At 42.6% G+C, this 17,312-nt stretch overlaps 1 protein-coding gene across 1 annotated transcript in view; it reads left to right on the plus strand.

Annotated features, from left to right (window-relative positions):
* Positions 1–17,312, plus strand: part of GRIP1 (glutamate receptor interacting protein 1) — a gene marked incomplete at both ends in the record, with an annotated part of 230,800 nt that overhangs the window by 198,951 nt on the left and 14,537 nt on the right. The window contains 6 exons of the mRNA XM_080638773.1: positions 4,866–4,935; positions 5,200–5,345; positions 9,768–9,912; positions 11,007–11,146; positions 11,318–11,506; positions 16,846–16,999. Coding sequence (XP_080494899.1) covers positions 4,866–4,935; positions 5,200–5,345; positions 9,768–9,912; positions 11,007–11,146; positions 11,318–11,506; positions 16,846–16,999 — 844 coding nt within the window. The remainder of the gene's footprint in view (positions 1–4,865; positions 4,936–5,199; positions 5,346–9,767; positions 9,913–11,006; positions 11,147–11,317; positions 11,507–16,845; positions 17,000–17,312) is intronic.

Raw genomic sequence — 17,312 nt, forward strand, 5'->3', positions numbered from 1 at the left:
AATCCAGAGCACTGAGTTTTGGATAGTGCATGTCAGTTACCTCACAGTATTCTGGCCTTACCCATTGCTGCCTTCACACACATACTGGACTTCTGTCATCCTTCCATTATTTCTGCAATATCTGTCTAATCTTCCCATTAACAGCTCCTTACATTCAATAAAACCCTACTTTATAGTTTGCAAATTTAAGTGACCACATATTTAATGCCTCAGATACCATCATTTTCACACTCAGTTACATGGCTGGAGCAATTAGAATGTCTCAGTTCTTAAAATTACATCATCCAGATAAAGCGTGACACAGCAGTGTCCGTGCGTGTGTGATTATGCTTTCGTAACAGAGCCATTCCCCGGAAGAAGGATGGCTTTCAAGTAGATCTGGTAGTGTTCAGATCTGTTTCAGTTTCTCTGCCAGTGACATTGATTCTTAGACCGTGTAATGGAATATAGATTTTTACTTTTTTTTTCAGATAAATTTTTGTGCCACTGGCTACTTTATCCTAGACTTTTTTAACTACCTTGAATGATGTCCAAGAAAGTGACTTACTAATACAGACCGGTAATGTTAGTTAACATCTCCTTTTCTTCCTCCCTTCACCTTTTCTTTCTAAGTAAGATTCTGATATCCTTACTGATAGTGAACTGCAGCACCTTGCTTCATAAATAATCTCTCTGAAGTGAATGGGACTGCTCAAGGAATAAGAATCTGCAAAGCTGGTAAGAATATCAGAATCTCACCCAAATTATCATCAGCTTTTCTAAGCCGTTTTGACTAGCAGCTGTATTATAGTCTGCTTTATTGCTTTCACACTTAATTGGAAACAAGCCTTGTAAATATCTACATGTATTTAGCACTGACTATGAGAATTTACTCTCTAAAGCATTTTTCTATATATTTTGGGGAACTCAACCTCCTTTTGCAATGCTAGAAGAAATTCTTTTCAAGACAGGGCCTGAAGAATCAGCAGGTTTCTCAGCTGCTCCATGTGAACCGATACTTAAGGAAGAAAAAGAGCTACATCAGCCCAATTTTAAAAGGCTCTTTTATCTATTTAATAATGAAACTGTTTTTAGAAAGTCTAGTAGCTGTTACCCAGCACTGTGGGTAAGTGGACTGGCTTTGTGTAAGAAATATTTTTCCGTCCCATGAGCATTTTCCTCTGCTTCTTCAGTTTGTTTGGAGTTTGATCAAACTCCAGAACTTGAAGCCAAGCTGAGACTGGTTAGTGAGATTTGGCTGCATGGTAGGTGCGATGTTCTGCCCTATCATCTGTCTATGTCACGTTGGGGTTTTTAGTTTGGATTAGCAGTGGAACAAGAAAGGGGAGTTGTTTGAGGGTTTCGTAACCTAATGGAATAGCTGATCTACAAAACTGACCACTGAACTTGGCTTCAGGTGACAGGGAAAGTGTGTCTTTACTAGTACAAGAGTGCTAGAGTAGAGACCTGGGATGAGACCTAGGATCACAGGGTAATTTACAGAGAAAGAACAAACATCTTGCTAAAGATCAGCCGTTGGGCTGCAATACTAAATTTAGCATCTGTACAACTCTATGCACTCTTCAGTTCACTTGTAGTTCATCATAAAGGCTGTCTAAGGTCTCTATAAAGGTTCAACAGTAGGTAGACTAACAGCTGAAACAGGGGGGAGAAAAGAGGAGATTTTTGGTGGACAAGCATAATAGGTCCAGGAGAGAAAATGAGTGGAGATCCGTAACAGGGAGACAGCAGACAAGGGGAGAGGCTGAAGTGTGATCAGGGCAGGAGAAACTGGGACTTGAACAAGAAGGCTGGACATGCGTGAGTGGTGAGGTGCTTTGGTTTTAATTGCTTCTTAAAAACTGAAATGAAACATAGAACTGGAGATTTAAAGCTGTACTTGTGTTTCTTCAAACTTGAATGAAGTCATGAGGATATCTCTTTTTAATTAAGTGGTCAAATACTGCTTTCTCACTGGGACTCTTGCGTCTCTGCTCTCTGGGGAGAGATGAAACAGTGGTGTGTATCAGAGGGGATGGAGGCTGCATAATGCATGAGGTGGAGGACTGCAGAAAGAAAAAGGAGGTGATCTCATTGTCAGGGTGGTTTAATGATACCCTGGGGAAATTTAGGGGTTCTTCCTTTTCTCTGCAATAGAGTTGTTCTGAGACAAGCCATTTCATGGGGTGGAGAGGGAGAGAGGTTTTCCACAGGTGGCTGTTTGATTTTCTGTGGAAACCATTGAGATCCTGGGGTCACACTTGCACAAGTGCTGAGCGTCTGCAGCTGTGGCTGGAAATGCCAGTTGTTGTGCTTTGGACATAGAAGTTGTTACATACTTCAAAATATTGTGAGAAATAAAGGCATGGATATCTCAGATTGCTCACTGAAAATTGTCATGCTTTGACCTAAATGCTCCCGTGTTTCCTCATCTGTAGAATCAGGATAATAGTACTCAATCTTGTTGCTGGGGACAGCAGCTGTTCGCTGGTGTTTGGGACACAATCTTAGGCTATGGTGATGTGCAGTACAGAAGTTCAGGAGGCAATCAGTGGTTTTATCTCTGCAGCACAACTTGAATAGTTTGTACTAAGTATGCCATGAGCATTGAACAAGAATAAAACAAAGTGTGGTGTAGCTGCTTATTAAAGGCTTGTCAGCACGGGGGGATTCATTTCACACTGAGCTGTGTTTGCTGCCTACAAAAAGGCTTTCATCCACCAGACGCAATTAATAGTCCAGGATAACTGACAAAATGCTGCTGGTTCACACTTACTCAGTGTGAAACTGTAATAACTTTGTGTGCAATATCATACCCTTTGCATCCAGATGTACTCTGTGGCTTTGCGCTTCGAGCTGTGCTCTTCTCCCCATTTTGGTTCCTCCTCTCTTCATTTTGGAAAGATAATGGCTTGTATTCTTCAGTACTGGTGGTTTCTATAAAGCGGTTTCATCTGAATATTCAAATCTCAAACTGCAGACATTGTACAGTGGGTGCCATTATAACATCAGAGATTCGTAAAGCACCCCAGAAGGTAAAAACGTTGAATTAAAAAAGAAATACTGGTTGATGAAACAAACCCAGAGAATTCGAGTACATCACAGACCTGTCACAGAAGACACGGTAGACCCACGGTGTGAAAGTACGAGAAACAAGCTCTGAAAATCGCGCATCTCAGAGAAGATCAGTTGCTGTTCTCTGAATTGCAACATAAGTGTTTCCTGAAAGCGTGCTGGTTTAGCAAGTTTCTACAAACTCTTGCAAGCCATTGTACATCTGTCTTCGGGACTTTCAAGGCACTGCATTCGAGACATGGTTATTTAGCGGTTCTTACACAGTCCTTCGAACATTCGAAGGCTTTCTCGGCAAAGGCAGCCAAGATGATCAAGATCTCTTAGAATATAGTGTTGGAAATGAGATTATTAATACAAGGTGTGTTTGGTGTAGGTGAAGATGTGTCATTTTCCATCAAAGAATCACGAGATGCTAAAGTAACTGATGTCAGGATTTTGTAGGTGATCCTCCAGCATGGGTAGCTCTTTGGGTGATTGTCAGTTAGGCACTGGAGCTTAATGGAAAAGTACCTTCTAGGAATGAATGCAGAGGCCTCGGTACTGAGAGCAGAAATGCCTTATGGCAACTGAAGAGCCCTACGTGAGCAAAACCCATTAGTGCTTTCAGGAAAACTGAGAGCCTTACACCACATGGCAATGTTTAATATTAGCCTAGTCTGTTAACAAGAAGTCCAAAAGTCAGTCTATGTTAACCACATGGACTACCGCCTGCCCAGACCAGCTGGTGTACTTCCCAGTGGCAGACACACACCATGTATCTTTCATCACCCTCCAGTTCTGAGTCCACTGCTTATCATATCAGATCTCCCGTACAGGCTTCAGTTGGCAAATGGGCAAATGCTCTAAATGCAGTCAGCGAAGCTTCCCCAAGAAACATTCCTCTGGAAACAGTCAGTATTCATCGCCTGCTTCCACTGGGGCAGTTTTTGCAACCAAAAGTCAAGCAAAATTGCCAAGCAAATTTCCTGGACAAAGGAGATTGGTCAGATACTTTTGCACAAGTCAGTAGAGAATTGCAGTGACTGGCACTGTAAAGCCAAGCATGCTTTTTACCATGATGGACAGATAGAGAATTGAAAGATGGGACATACCTCCAAGAAGATATGAGTTAGGTGTGCAAGGAGAGGACTGGTGTGGGGTTTACTCATTTGACCGTTGCTGGGATTGCAGGGTTTCTAGTAGGTATCCCCAGTACAAAGTGGGGAAAAGTCCACAATGCTTAAGGCCCAGCAGCAATACAGAGGAGCAAAGTTACTCATTCAAAGAAGCACTTGTTTACCTCAGAGTCACAGTGGAGCTGCTTTGGCAAAATACCACGAGTGGGCTAGCCCACGTTCCTTTACATCCGCTCCTGTTTCATTCAGTGCTTAAAGCAGAAGTATGAAGATAATGCTTCCTGAGTGAGAAGGAGGAATCTACTTCACGCTAAATGAGGTGTTATGAATAGTGGCCATACATACCGTTTGGCTCAGACACAGTTATCACATCTGGGCAGCATTTCATAATAGATCGCTGGAGCGGTACTGTGATATCTTCAGGTGGTTCAGTCCTAGTCTAACCCAGGATTTAGACATACCAGGTTTAATTCACTTTGCATCAGTTTCCTGAATTTTGACATTTCTAATTTTTGAGGAGTATGCACTCTTACTAATATGCTGCTCATGATTGTATTCACGTGCATATAATTTAGGAAAAGGAAAGGTATATAATACTAGTAGGTAATGTGCATGAATTACTGATTTATGGGCAGAATTAGCCCATCTGCATATCTAGTAATAAAGTCAGATACTTGTATGTATTCTTTATTACAGCTCCATCCAGCAGAAAACCAGGGGACCCTCTGGTTATTTCTGATATCAAGAAAGGAAGCGTTGCTCACAGGTAAGACATTCGAGCTCCCAGGAAGAATCTGTTTCCATTGTGTAGCCAGCCAGACTCCAGTTAAACAGAGGGAGCTTGTGAGAGACTGTGCTTTGTTGTTGTTGTTGTTGTTGTTGCATAAAGCAGTTGCAAATGAAAATGTATTAAGAAATAATTGTTTTTAAAAAATCTGTCGTATTTCTGTCATAATGATGTTCATACCTTCTAAGGTAACCTGCTTTCATGTTACGAGAATTTCATGCAAGTTTGTTTGCTTGTTCACAGAACTGGGACACTTGAACTGGGTGATAAGTTGCTTGCAATAGACAACATTCGACTTGACAACTGCTCCATGGAAGATGCTGTCCAGATCCTTCAGCACTGTGAGGACCTTGTGAAGTTAAAGATCCGCAAAGATGAAGATAATTCCGGTATTAGCAATGCACATTTCTGTATATTTTCAGGATTTTTAGAACACAGGCTTATTCCTTTGCATTTAAATTTTAGTGAAATGGTTTTCTCTAACCATAGCTGGTTTATGCTAATGCTAATCAGAAAATGTCACACTAAAAAGAATTTTAATGCTGTATAAAGTTTTGTATTTTACAAGTGGCCGTATTGCCTGCAGGAACTGCACTGCAAGATGAAGTCTTCTATTTTCTGGAAGTCTTCTATTTTCTGCAGTTTCCCCTCAGGTGCAGCCACATAAGGTTGATCATTGTCTTATCAGCTCATTGAGATTTTTTCTGCTTTTAAGATTGGAATCATGGTTGGCAAAGCATGGATTCGTAGGCCTCGGTTCTCCAGCAGAGTGGTGAAGTGCACGCTTTATCCACAGACTTACAAACTTGGCTTTAGCATAACTATTCACATGCTTAAGGCAAGGAGTACTTTACACACTGTGCTGGATGGATGATGGAGGAGCCGTGTCTGATCAGTCCAGTGGAAGTAATGGAGCTGCCGTCATTTTGCACACCTACATCTATTAATATTCCTGGATCTGCCCCGTTATGGATTCCATGAAAGCAGAATTTCTAGCTGGAGATAATAAAGCGAGTTCCGTTACACATTCTAGTGGCAAAGGAAGTTAGACAATTATAATTACCATTACTGCTGGGACTTATATTACAGCATTACTCAAAAGCAGGAACTGTAAATTCACTTGTCTTAAGCTCTATACAATTTCATGGCAAAAAGGCACAGCCTGCCCCACTTTATTATTGAAAATCAAGCACAGCTGTTGAAACAGCATTTAGAATTGCACTAGAGTGCTCTGTTCCTTTAATTGCTTTTGAAAGGAAACAGTATCTTCTCGGTGTGATCAGTACAAAGCAAAGGCAGATGGATTGAAAGGCAATTGTGCAAATTGGCTTACAGAAGTACACTTTGACCCAGCAAATTGAACAGCTGCTGCATGGCAGGATCCTGTGGTTAGGTCCCTGCAGGCAGTCAGGTGGGATTTGCTATACACAGTTAGTTGGTCCACCTTGGACAGAGGCTGGCCAAACTGGCCATGGAGCGTACATCCGAAGGGACAGCTGACCGACAGTTGCTTTGCAAAACTGAGCAAACCAGGTATGCTATGAAGAGCAAGCTGCAACTTCACTTGGCAGAAGATTGACAGGAAAAATGCCTCTAGAAGGGAGTTTGAGTTTTCCCCTCACAAGAATGAGATTAAGATTTAAACTATTTTAATTTCTCATGACGTGCGTTTTTGAGGAGGGGAAGGCAGGGAGCAGGGCTTCTGCCTCCTTAGGTTCTCTTTTCCATGCTGTCCTTCGAATTCTTCCTTTTCATAAATACTTCTAGCCTCTGGCTCTTCTTTCTGCTGTTTTTCCTTCCTCTGCTGTCTCTCCAGCTCCTGCTCCCTTCTCCAGACAGTTGTATGTGTCTCAGAGCTGTGTTCCTCAGAGCCAGCAGTGCAGGTGAGACCAGCAGCAGGGTACACGTCATGTGCTCCCCCAGACCTTGCTCTTCTTTGCCCTTTTGTCTGTATGGATCAGATGTTACTCTGAAGAGCAAGGCAGTAGTGGACAGGGCAGAGGTGCTGCAGCACAGAGGGTCTACTTTCATTGAGTGTGGTTTCCATGAACTATCCACAACTGCATCACAAGAAAAGAAAGAAGGAAAATCTCAAAAACACGAGCCCCAAACCCATAGTAATTTGGTTGTATTTCCTCCCCAGACGGAAGTACATTTTCAGCAGATTTTATCTCTTTTTTTTTTCCCCCACCAGATTCCCAAACTGAGAAAAATTTAAGCTCCTGCTTAACCTAATGTTTTGAATATCCGATCTCTCTGCTTTCATGGCAAAACTGGCCTTTGTTGTTAATTCAGGCCACGTGCATGCAGTGTTCTTGGATAGCTTCTATTTGTGCTGCCTGAAAAGAGCACTGAAGAGAGCAGCGTAGCAATTTCACATTTGTTGCATTCTGCCATTAATTTTAATAACTATGGCTAACCAGAAGACAGACGTAATGGACCGGTCTCCTTTCCAGTCATTCACTAAGATCTATAAACTTCCAACTCTCATGTGGCAGGGCTGCTCTATGATTAATAACTTCTTATTCACTCACTGTTGATAGCGGAGAAACTTCAACCCTTAGCAAATATTGGCTATTACATTTTTAATTAGCTTGATGGATTACTTCTCATCGTTCAGGTGAAGCCTTGCACCATGTCAGTGCCGCACCTGTGTAAGCACCATCAGCATTAGATCCCGGAGGTTTTGTTGGTGCTCCGTAAATACTTTAGCAAGCAAGCGAGAGCTGCCACTGTTCTGCTGCGCAGTGGCAGCTTATAGCACTGTATGCCAGCCAGAGGCTTCCAGTGGGGTCTTGGGAGCTGGGCAGTTGTGGAAGGAGCATGTCAGATAAGGTGTAGTTGACGTGAACTGTGCCAAAACACTACTGATAATGCCCTGATTAGGAATACAAGGCCAACACTAGGCGTGAAAATCCTAGAATTCTTTGCTGAACAAACACACCAATTCTTCTCACCTTTGGTCCTATATGTGTACCATTTTCTTTAGGGTGGATAGCAAGGGGGAAACAGGAGGGAGCCGGGGTGGTGGGAAGTTAAAGGCCTACATTTTCTGCAGACTGGGGAGGAACAGAGTTGCCCCAAAGATATTGTTTCTCCAGCTCTGCTTAAGTGCCATGCTCAGCATTAGAAGAAAGCAGCTCTGAACCTTTGCTAGTGATGCAGGTATCTCTTTTTCTTTATAGCTTTTCTGTGGACAGGAACAGGAATGGGGACATTTGAATTTTCTAACTTGTCTCAGGTTAGTTCTAGTAACATTTACGGGTGTGCGCCCGAGACATTCTCCACACTCCGTGAGCCCTTCAAGATGTCATTACCCACAGATGGAGAGAAGGTTGCCCGGCAGGCCAGTCATCCTGGCTGAATACCAATATCATAAGACGGGCCAGGGAGCATTTGTTATTTTGATCTGAGGAGAAATCTGGCATTTGAGATTTTAAAATGCCCCTTCCCAACCCAAAGATAGCACAGTTGATTGCTCTCCTGAGGTGTAGTTCTTGATAATATTTAAAGAGCACTGTGTAAGTATAGGAGCCTTTCTTGTTGCTGCAACACCCATTGGGTATTGTTTGCGAAAAATACATTGTATTCAAGCTTACCCAGTGATGAAGCTTTCCCCATTTCCGGTGATTGGTTGGTGAGATAAAAATTACAAAATAATGCTAATTACTTCATCCAGTATAATGAAATGAAATCTAATGGAGTTACTATTCAACTTGATTTATGATTCAGAGTTCAGAAGCTATTTCTGATTCTGTTACAAAAGCTTAAAGCTTGTCCATCAAAAACATTTGAATTTGAATTATCTTTGATCTTCTCATTACCTTCCATTCGGTTCAAGAAACAGATGAGTACCAGTATTTATACAATAGTATAATTTGCCTCCTGGCAAATGTGGCCGACAGCCTCCTGGGCCTGCATCAGGCAGAGCACTGCCAGCAGGTCAAGGGAGGTGATCCATCTCCTCTGCTCATCCCCGGTGAGACACACCTGGAGTGCTGGGTCCAGACCTTGGCTCCCCAGTGCAAGAGAGACATGGACATAGTGGAGCAGGTCCAGTGAAGGGCCACAGAGATGAGGAAGGGACAGAAACACCTCTTCTATGAGGCAAAGCGGGGTAAACTGGGACTGTTCAGCCTGGAGAAGAGAAGGCTCAAAGAAGACTTTTTATCAGTTTGTATAAATATCTGAAGGGAGGTTGTAAAGCAGATGGAGCCAGGCTGTCTTCAGTGGTGCTGTAACAGGACGAGAGGCAGCGAACACAAACTGAAACACAGAAAGTTCTGTCTGAACATCAGGAAGCACCTTTTTACTATGAGGGTGGCAGGGCACTGAAACAGATTGCCCAGGGAGACTGTGGAGTCTCCTTCCTTGGAGACACTCAAAAACCATCTGGACACAGTCGTTGGCAACCTGCTGTAGGTGGCCATGCTTGGAATGGGGGGTTAAACCAGATGACCTCCTCAGGTCCCTTTCAACCTCAAACTGTAATTCTGTAACAAAATAGCCTGAAGTTATACTTTAATAGGAAAGAAGATATAATCTTAAATGGAGTAAAATTTAGTCTTAATAGAATGAGGAGCGTTTTTCTGTTGACTTCAGTGTAATCAGATTTGGGCAATAAAAGAAGAAATTGCACAAGAGAGGATATTTTTTTCCAAAATAATCCAGTAGAATATGATTAAGCAGCAGATCTGAAATGTAATCCTTTGAAAAAGCTGTCTGATTACCAGTCACTAGACTGAATGTGCTATTTTTTTCATTCCTTCTTTCATAAGAAACCAATTGCATCCCCTTGGCATTTATTGCAGATGAACAGGAGAGCTCTGGAGCAATTATTTATACCGTTGAGCTCAAGCGCTATGGTGGGCCTCTTGGAATTACAATCTCTGGTACTGAAGAGCCTTTTGATCCCATAATCATTTCCAGCCTTACAAAAGGAGGATTAGCTGAAAGGTAAATTGGAATGTAAATTATTTTAAAATGCTCTCTTTTGCAAGGTAAAGATCTATTTTGTTTACCTGCGGATGCTAATTTTCATGATTTAGCAATTTGTATTTTTACAGTTCTCTAAATCTGAGTTTATCATCTTTTTATTGACGTTCTTTGATCATTGCCAAGTTCAGGAGCATGAGCAATATCTTAACAGGATGTTCTCGCACATACTATACAAGACAGGGCAGAGGATTGTGGTCCTTATTGTAAATCACCTATAGTAAAGACTAGTCAATCAGACTGCTCAGTCACAGGAACATTTTAGCAGCCATTTAAAAGCAATAGCCCTGTGCAGTGCAACAGATAAAGAAAGTACTTTGTGTGTCTACATTTATCTGAACTTACCATATACTTCTGTGCCACTTACCATATACTCACAGTGCATCTGTAGGTGCACTTACATACACCATAGCAAGCATTATCTAAGGATAATACTTGAATCATACTTCAGCATTTCTCATCATGGTAAGTGACGAATAGAGAAAAATGAAAATGCTGAGGTTTTCCATAGCCTGTTACTTCTAAGATGACTAGAGTCATTGCAACTGGTACCTTTGGTGGTGGATTCAGAGAGAGCTTGTAGCACACAAAACATGACCCTGTGCAGAGCCAGAACAAACAGTGCATTTACACAAAGAGAATTTATTTTCTTCTCTTGGTATGATCCATCCTGAAAGCCATGTTGGTGAAAGAGCTGTTACCTGCTCACGCTGCCATTATCTCTTACATTGTGAGGCTTCTAGAAACTTGACTCATTTCAGAACTAAACTGCACTGTCTGAGATTGCTCTTAAGCAGGTGGGCTGCAATGAATATCATCCACAGGTGATTAACTCAACTGCTGCAGTAACACAGAAATCCACACCTCCATGCCTCAGCTCTGCTATTGTCACTACAACAAAGGCGACTTGCTTTAAGCGTTCCTAACAAAAGAATTGCTCTGTAACACGGCTGTAAAAGCAAAATGAAAGAAAGGGAGATGACTCGTTCATGATCTAAATATGCAAAGAAATTGTCTTTGTTGCTTCTTATGCTCTCTTCTCTCTCTTTTTGTAGGACTGGGGCAATTCACATAGGAGACAGAATCCTAGCAATAAATAGTAGCAGTCTGAAAGGAAAACCTTTGAGTGAAGCCATTCATTTGTTACAGATGGCAGGAGAAACCGTCACCTTGAAAATCAAGAAGCAGACAGATGGTGAGTATGGCCAAGAGTAGCATCAGTGGTCGTGTGTGTGTTGTTACAGATTAACAAGCATTTAGGCCATCCCTGGAAGACTGTCGTGTCACTTGTAAAAAGCATTTTCTTAGAACAGCAGTAAAGCAATGACCGCACTACCCCCCCCTTTTTCTTTATAATCCTATTCAGCTACCAGTCCCAAGAAATTTTCTGTCCCTGTGGGTCACGTAAGTGAATTGAGTGATGCTGAAGATGAACCCTCTGCTGCACAGAAATCTGGCAAACTCTCAGACATCTATTCCACTACAGTCCCAAGCGTTGACAGCGCAGTAGAGTCGTGGGATGGCTCTGGTATTGATACCAGCTTTGGAAATCAAGGTACTATCACAAATGCAGTCAAGATTTAAAGTAGAAATTATCGCCTTCATGGTTGACCTTCCTTTGCCTTAAAAAGAAGTTTATCTGTACCAACTTTAAACCTCATACCTTGTAATGTGCCAGTGTCTCATAATGATCACACACCTCGCCAGGCAGCGTGATTTCTTACACTTGGCTGGTCTCAGATTCATTCCTTCATGACAACAGGATGTGTTATGAAGCACTTATCAATACATTAACAGGCTTTTGTTAGCTTTACTGACATATGAATAGCCTGGTCCACAGCTCATCCGCAACTAAATGAGTTTATCCTTCAGATAGGGATCAATGCAAGGCACAGAATGCTCTGAAGGTGTTCATTAATTTGATGCCCATATGCAGTAATTTTTAACTGACAACAGATTTATTATAAACTGCTGCAGGGGGGATGTCAGGCATTGCTTATGATTTGTAAATCTTTTGCTTCTTCCTCATTCCTGCAGCATTAACATCTAACTTTCAGCTCTCAAAACCAGTCATTCTATTTAAAGACATGATTGTCCTTAACAATAAATTTTCTACTTCTGCATCACTTTTGTTTTATATGGGATTTTCAAATAATCTCCTTTTAATTTGTAAGACGTTCGTTTAGGCAGTGATGGATACAGACATCCCGTAATAGTCTAGATTACAAGAAAAGTAACTTCCACACAGCTTCAGTGTTTTATTTAACTCTCTTTAAAATGTTTATATCCATAGTAAAGCAGGTATCTGGACAGGTAGAGCCTCACCTCAAGTAATTTTCACTCGCTCATGCTGGTTGCGTGCATTCTGTTCAGCTTTAGTTCTCTATTTCTTGCTGTTGCTTTCCAGGAGCGAGGGTAGTAGCTCATGGGCAGCTGTTTTGTACCCTCACATAGAGGACTGAAACCGAGCTCTGCCCAACAGATTTACCATATAGACTGAAGTTTACTTTCATTGCTATGCTCTAATGTTCCTGTTCCGGGATAACACTGGCGGTTTCTTCTGGAGAGGTGAACATTTATTTAGTACTCCATGTACTGGGCTATATTCCCCCTGTATCATTTGTACTTCACTGGAGTTAGAGTTGGGATAAATTTGTCTTTTTTCTGTTTTTAACTGGTTTGGTCAGTTTGTCAGAATAAACCAGCTTAGATTTGCTTCTGATATTTTTAAGGACAAGTATTGCTGAACAGGTGCCAAAATGATAGCTCTCATATCCTGCGTGAATTGATGATACTTGGAGCAAATTGTTCAGCTCTGGAGCGGATTGAGGCCCAGACTGCTTTTCAAAGTCCTGATGATTCGGATACCGAGCCAAAACCGAACCAGTATCTCAAAGGAGATATTTTTCTAACTGCCTTGAAAAAATCAGCCCAGACTTGGCTGGATACATGGCACTTCTGTTAAACAGCCTGAGTGTAATCAGATGCGCGCCTTATCCCTTGCTGTGGTACTAATGTGACCCACATTTCTGTTAAAGTTCACTCTGTCTTGACCTGTCAAGTTGAGTTTGGCTTCTCTCCAAACCTTTCTTGGCACAAGAACAGGCTAAGCAAATTGAGGAGTTTGGGGAATGTTTCTGGAGCACTGGATAATGCTTCATCCTATTCGTTACTAATTTAATGCTGATGAGCAGTCTTTTCTCTCCTTGAATTACTACCCCATTTTGTACCTTTGTCTAATGTGTCTGACTTGCTGATCTGAAGCCTTCCACACACAGCAGTCACATTTTCACAAACCCTTCCTGGAATCTGGCAGTATGTTAATGTCTGCCAATTACCTGGAAAATGCACCCAGCTGTCCAGTTACATGGGATTTGAGAGAGACAGGTCTAGACTGATTTATGGAAGCAAATTGCCCTCTTTAGAGAGGTGACAGCAGTAATATTTGTTAGTCACGAACAAAGCAGAACTTCCTAATCCAATGTGCACATCAGAAAATGCCAGCTATGGAGCTAGAAAAGGAGTATGTCAAGATGAAATACATATATAGGAGCTCTACCACAACAGATTTTGCTTGCCAGATCAGCATCAGCTTGTGACAAGTCAATCCATGCATTCTTCTTGATACATCACTTGGAAGCCAGGCTTACCTAAAAGATTCAGGAGAAAGCAAAATGGTGCTGGAAACTCTGCATATGTATTTAGAAGCATTAATGCCTCTGCCTGCCTGCCTATATAAATGTGCAACAAGCCACATAACAGCTCCTTTCTCCCGCAAACAATCTTGAGCTTGAATAGAAGAATCAAAATGAGCAAAAATGTTGTTTTTCATTATGTGCCCTCTGCTCATGTAGATGTGGCATTTAGGAACATGGTTTAGTGGTGGACTTAGCAGTGGGAGGTTAACAGTTGGACTTGATGATCTTAAAGCTCTTTTCCAACCTAGATGAGTCTGTGATTCTATGATAGAAGCACGCAGGAATAAACTCTTCAGATATAAAGGTCATCTGATGCCACTTACACAGCCTTGAGATACTTGGAAATGGCTGCTAGAGAAATCATTTTCTGCAAGGTGGGCTTCCTGAGGGTGTATATTGGTCCTGGGCACTTGTGCCCATCGTGAGATGGGCCTTTTCTCATCTCTCAAGAGCCCTAGCAGAAATCAGTGCCTCTGCTAAGTGCAAGTCTCTCTTCCACAAGGGGGCATGGGTACAGAGAATCCCATGTTGGCCTTTATGCAGTGCAGGGATGTGACAGCACAATCCTGCATTTGTATTAATGAGTCTTTGCCTTAGTGGTGCAGAGACAGCTGCTCTCCTTCCTGTTATAGAATCATAGAATAGTTAGGGTTGGAAAGGACCTTAAGATCATCGAGTTCCAACCCCTCTGCCATGGGCAGGGACACCCCACACTAAACCATGCCACCCAAGGCCTCATCCAACCTGGCCTTGAACACCACCAGGGATGGAGCATTCACAACCTCCCTGGGCAACCCATTCCAGTGCATCATCACCCTCTCAGTAAAGAATTTCTTCCTTATATCCAATCTAAACTTCCCCTGTTTAAGTTTTAACCCGTTACCCCTTGTCCTGTCACTACAGTCCCTAATGAAGAGTCCATCCCCAGCATCCCTGTAGGCCCCCTTCAGATACTGGAAGGCTGCTATGAGGTCTCCACGCAGCCTTCTCTTCTCCAGGCTGAACAGCCCCAACTTTCTCAGCCTATCTTCATACGGGAGGTGCTCCAGTCCCCTGATCATCCTCGTGGCCCTCCTCTGGACTTGTTCCAACAGTTCCATGTCCTTTTTATGTTGAGGACACCAGAACTGCACACAATACTCCAAGTGAGGTCTCAGGAGAGCAGAGTAGAGGGGCGGGATCACCTCCTTCAACCTGCTGGTCACGCTCCTTTTGATGCAGCCCAGGATGCGGTTGGCTTTCTGGGCTGCGAGTGCACACTGAAGCCGGCTCACGTTCATTTTCTCATCGACCAACACCCCCAATTCCTTCTCCACAGGGCTGCTCTGAATCTCTTCTCTGCCCAACCTGTAGCTGTGCCTGGGATTGCTCCGACCCAGGTGTAGGACCTTGCACTTGGCATGGTTAAACTTCATCAGGTTGGCATCAGCCCACCTCACAAGGGTGACGAGGTCCCTCTGGATGGCATCCCTTCCCTCTGGAGTATCAACCGAACCACACAGCTTGGTGTCATCAGCAAACTTGCTGAGGGCGCACTCAATCCCACTGTCCATGTCACCGACAAAGATGTTGAACAAGACCGGTCCCAACACCGATCCCTGAGGGACACCACTTGTTACTGGTCTCCAGATGGACATCGAGCCATTGACCACAACTCTTTGTGTGCGGCCATGCAGCCAGTTCTTTATCCACCGAGTGGTCCACCCATCAAATTGATGTCTCTCCAATTTAGAGACAAGGATGTCGTGTGGGACAGTGTTGAACGCTTTGCACAAGTCCAGGTAGATGACGTCAACTGCTCTGCCCCTGTCCATCAGTTTCGTAGCCCCATCATAGAAGGCCACCAGATTGGTCAGGCAGGATTTCCCCTCAGTGAAGCCATGCTGGCTGTCACCAAGCACCTCCTTGTTTTTCATGTGCCTTAGCATGCCTTCCAGGAGAATCTGCTCCAAGAGTTTGCCAGGCACAGAGGTGAGACTGACTGGTCTGTAATTCCCCAGGTCATCCATTTTCCCCTTCTTGAAAATGGGGGTTATATTTCCCTTTTTCCAGTCGTCGGGAACTTCACCCAACTTCCATGATTTTTCAAATATGATGGACAGTGGCTTAGCAACCTCATTTGCTTCATTAGCAGCATTCATTTCCTTCAGGACCCACGGATGGATTTCGTCAGGTCCCATGGACTTGTGTATGTTCAGGTTCTTAGGATGGTCTTGAACCAGATCCTCTCCTACAGTGGGCCTAAGGTCTTCATTCTCACAGTCCCTGCATTCGCCTTTCAAGACTTGGGTGGTGTGGTCAGAGCCTTTGCCAGTGAAGACCGAGGCAAAGAAGTCATTAAGAACCTCAGCCTTGTCCAAATCCTGGGTAGCCAGTTCTCCTGATAGCTTCCAGAGAGGGCCCACATTGTCCCTAGTCTGTCTGTCTTCTATTTGCAATGTACCTGTAGAATCCCTTCCTGTTATCCTTAACATCCCTAGCCAAGTTTGATTCTTCTAAATTTAATTTAATTCCTGTTCTAGCATTACTCCAGTTAATGGTCACTCGAGAGCCTCTGCACCATGCCAACTTCCACATCTAGGTAGCCATTCTACAGACTGATAGTATTGTGCATAATTGACACTGATAAGTCACAATTTTTTGGCTGCATTGCTTCCAAGTTTGAGAAAGTTATGAGGAGGAAGGAAAAACTTTCCTGCTTGTCATCTGAAGAGTCAAGTTGATGGATTTTTTAGTGCATCCTTGCAAATTCTTTTTTCAGTATGTCTGAAGTGCAGTTACCTTAATAGCTTAGGTTTAATTTGGGGCATGTTGCACATGACCATGTTAAATTGTATTTAACATATCCATAACACACGTGATTTATTCACTAGTATTCAATGTGTGATGTCAAATAGGAAACTGATAAATTGTGAAGATACCTAAACAAAACATCAGAAGCAGCTGAGACATAAACAGTAGGGGAACAGTGTTATATATGTGTAAGATTTTGCTTTTGATGGACTTCCACAGGAGAAGCTCTAGAGCACACCTGATTCCAGGCATAATTTAGATCATAAATAATCTGACTACTACTGCAAAAAGAAGCTAGCAACCATGAATCCACATCAAGGTTCTACAGAACCAAGCTTCAGAGATGTGCTTTTCTGTCATTACAGCATATACAGGGCCGTAAATACATAATTCATCTTTTTAGGACACAGCTATCAGGCTTCAGGGTACAACTTCAATGCCTATGAGTGGAGGACTCCAAAGCAGAGTAGTTTGTCCCCTCCAAGCAAACCACGAAACCACCCGTTTCATGATACAGGGCTGAGTGATGATGAATGGGACCAACCTACAGCAAGCAGGTAAGTTCTCATATGAGTTTCTGTTTCTGACTTGCAGCTGCAGCAGTGCCTCAAAAATTAATACTTACTGTCTGGAATGAAATGATGTTCTTCTAATGCAGCTGTAACAGCTCTTCCTTTAAATATGAGATACAGTATTTATAGTTCATGAAAGTTAATAGGGTAGATTAGTGACAGTTATGGAAGATTATGATACCAAAACCAAGACATGTATTTAGTTTGAGTTACTTCAAACAAAAAAACCCACAGCATTTATCTCTTAAGGATAAACAAACAACAGAATTAGGGCATTCCCCTGAGTAAGCATCAGGAA

Source organism: Psittacula echo (genome assembly GCF_963264785.1).
Source record: "Psittacula echo genome assembly, chromosome: 1".
Lineage (NCBI taxonomy): Eukaryota > Metazoa > Chordata > Aves > Psittaciformes > Psittacidae > Psittacula > Psittacula echo.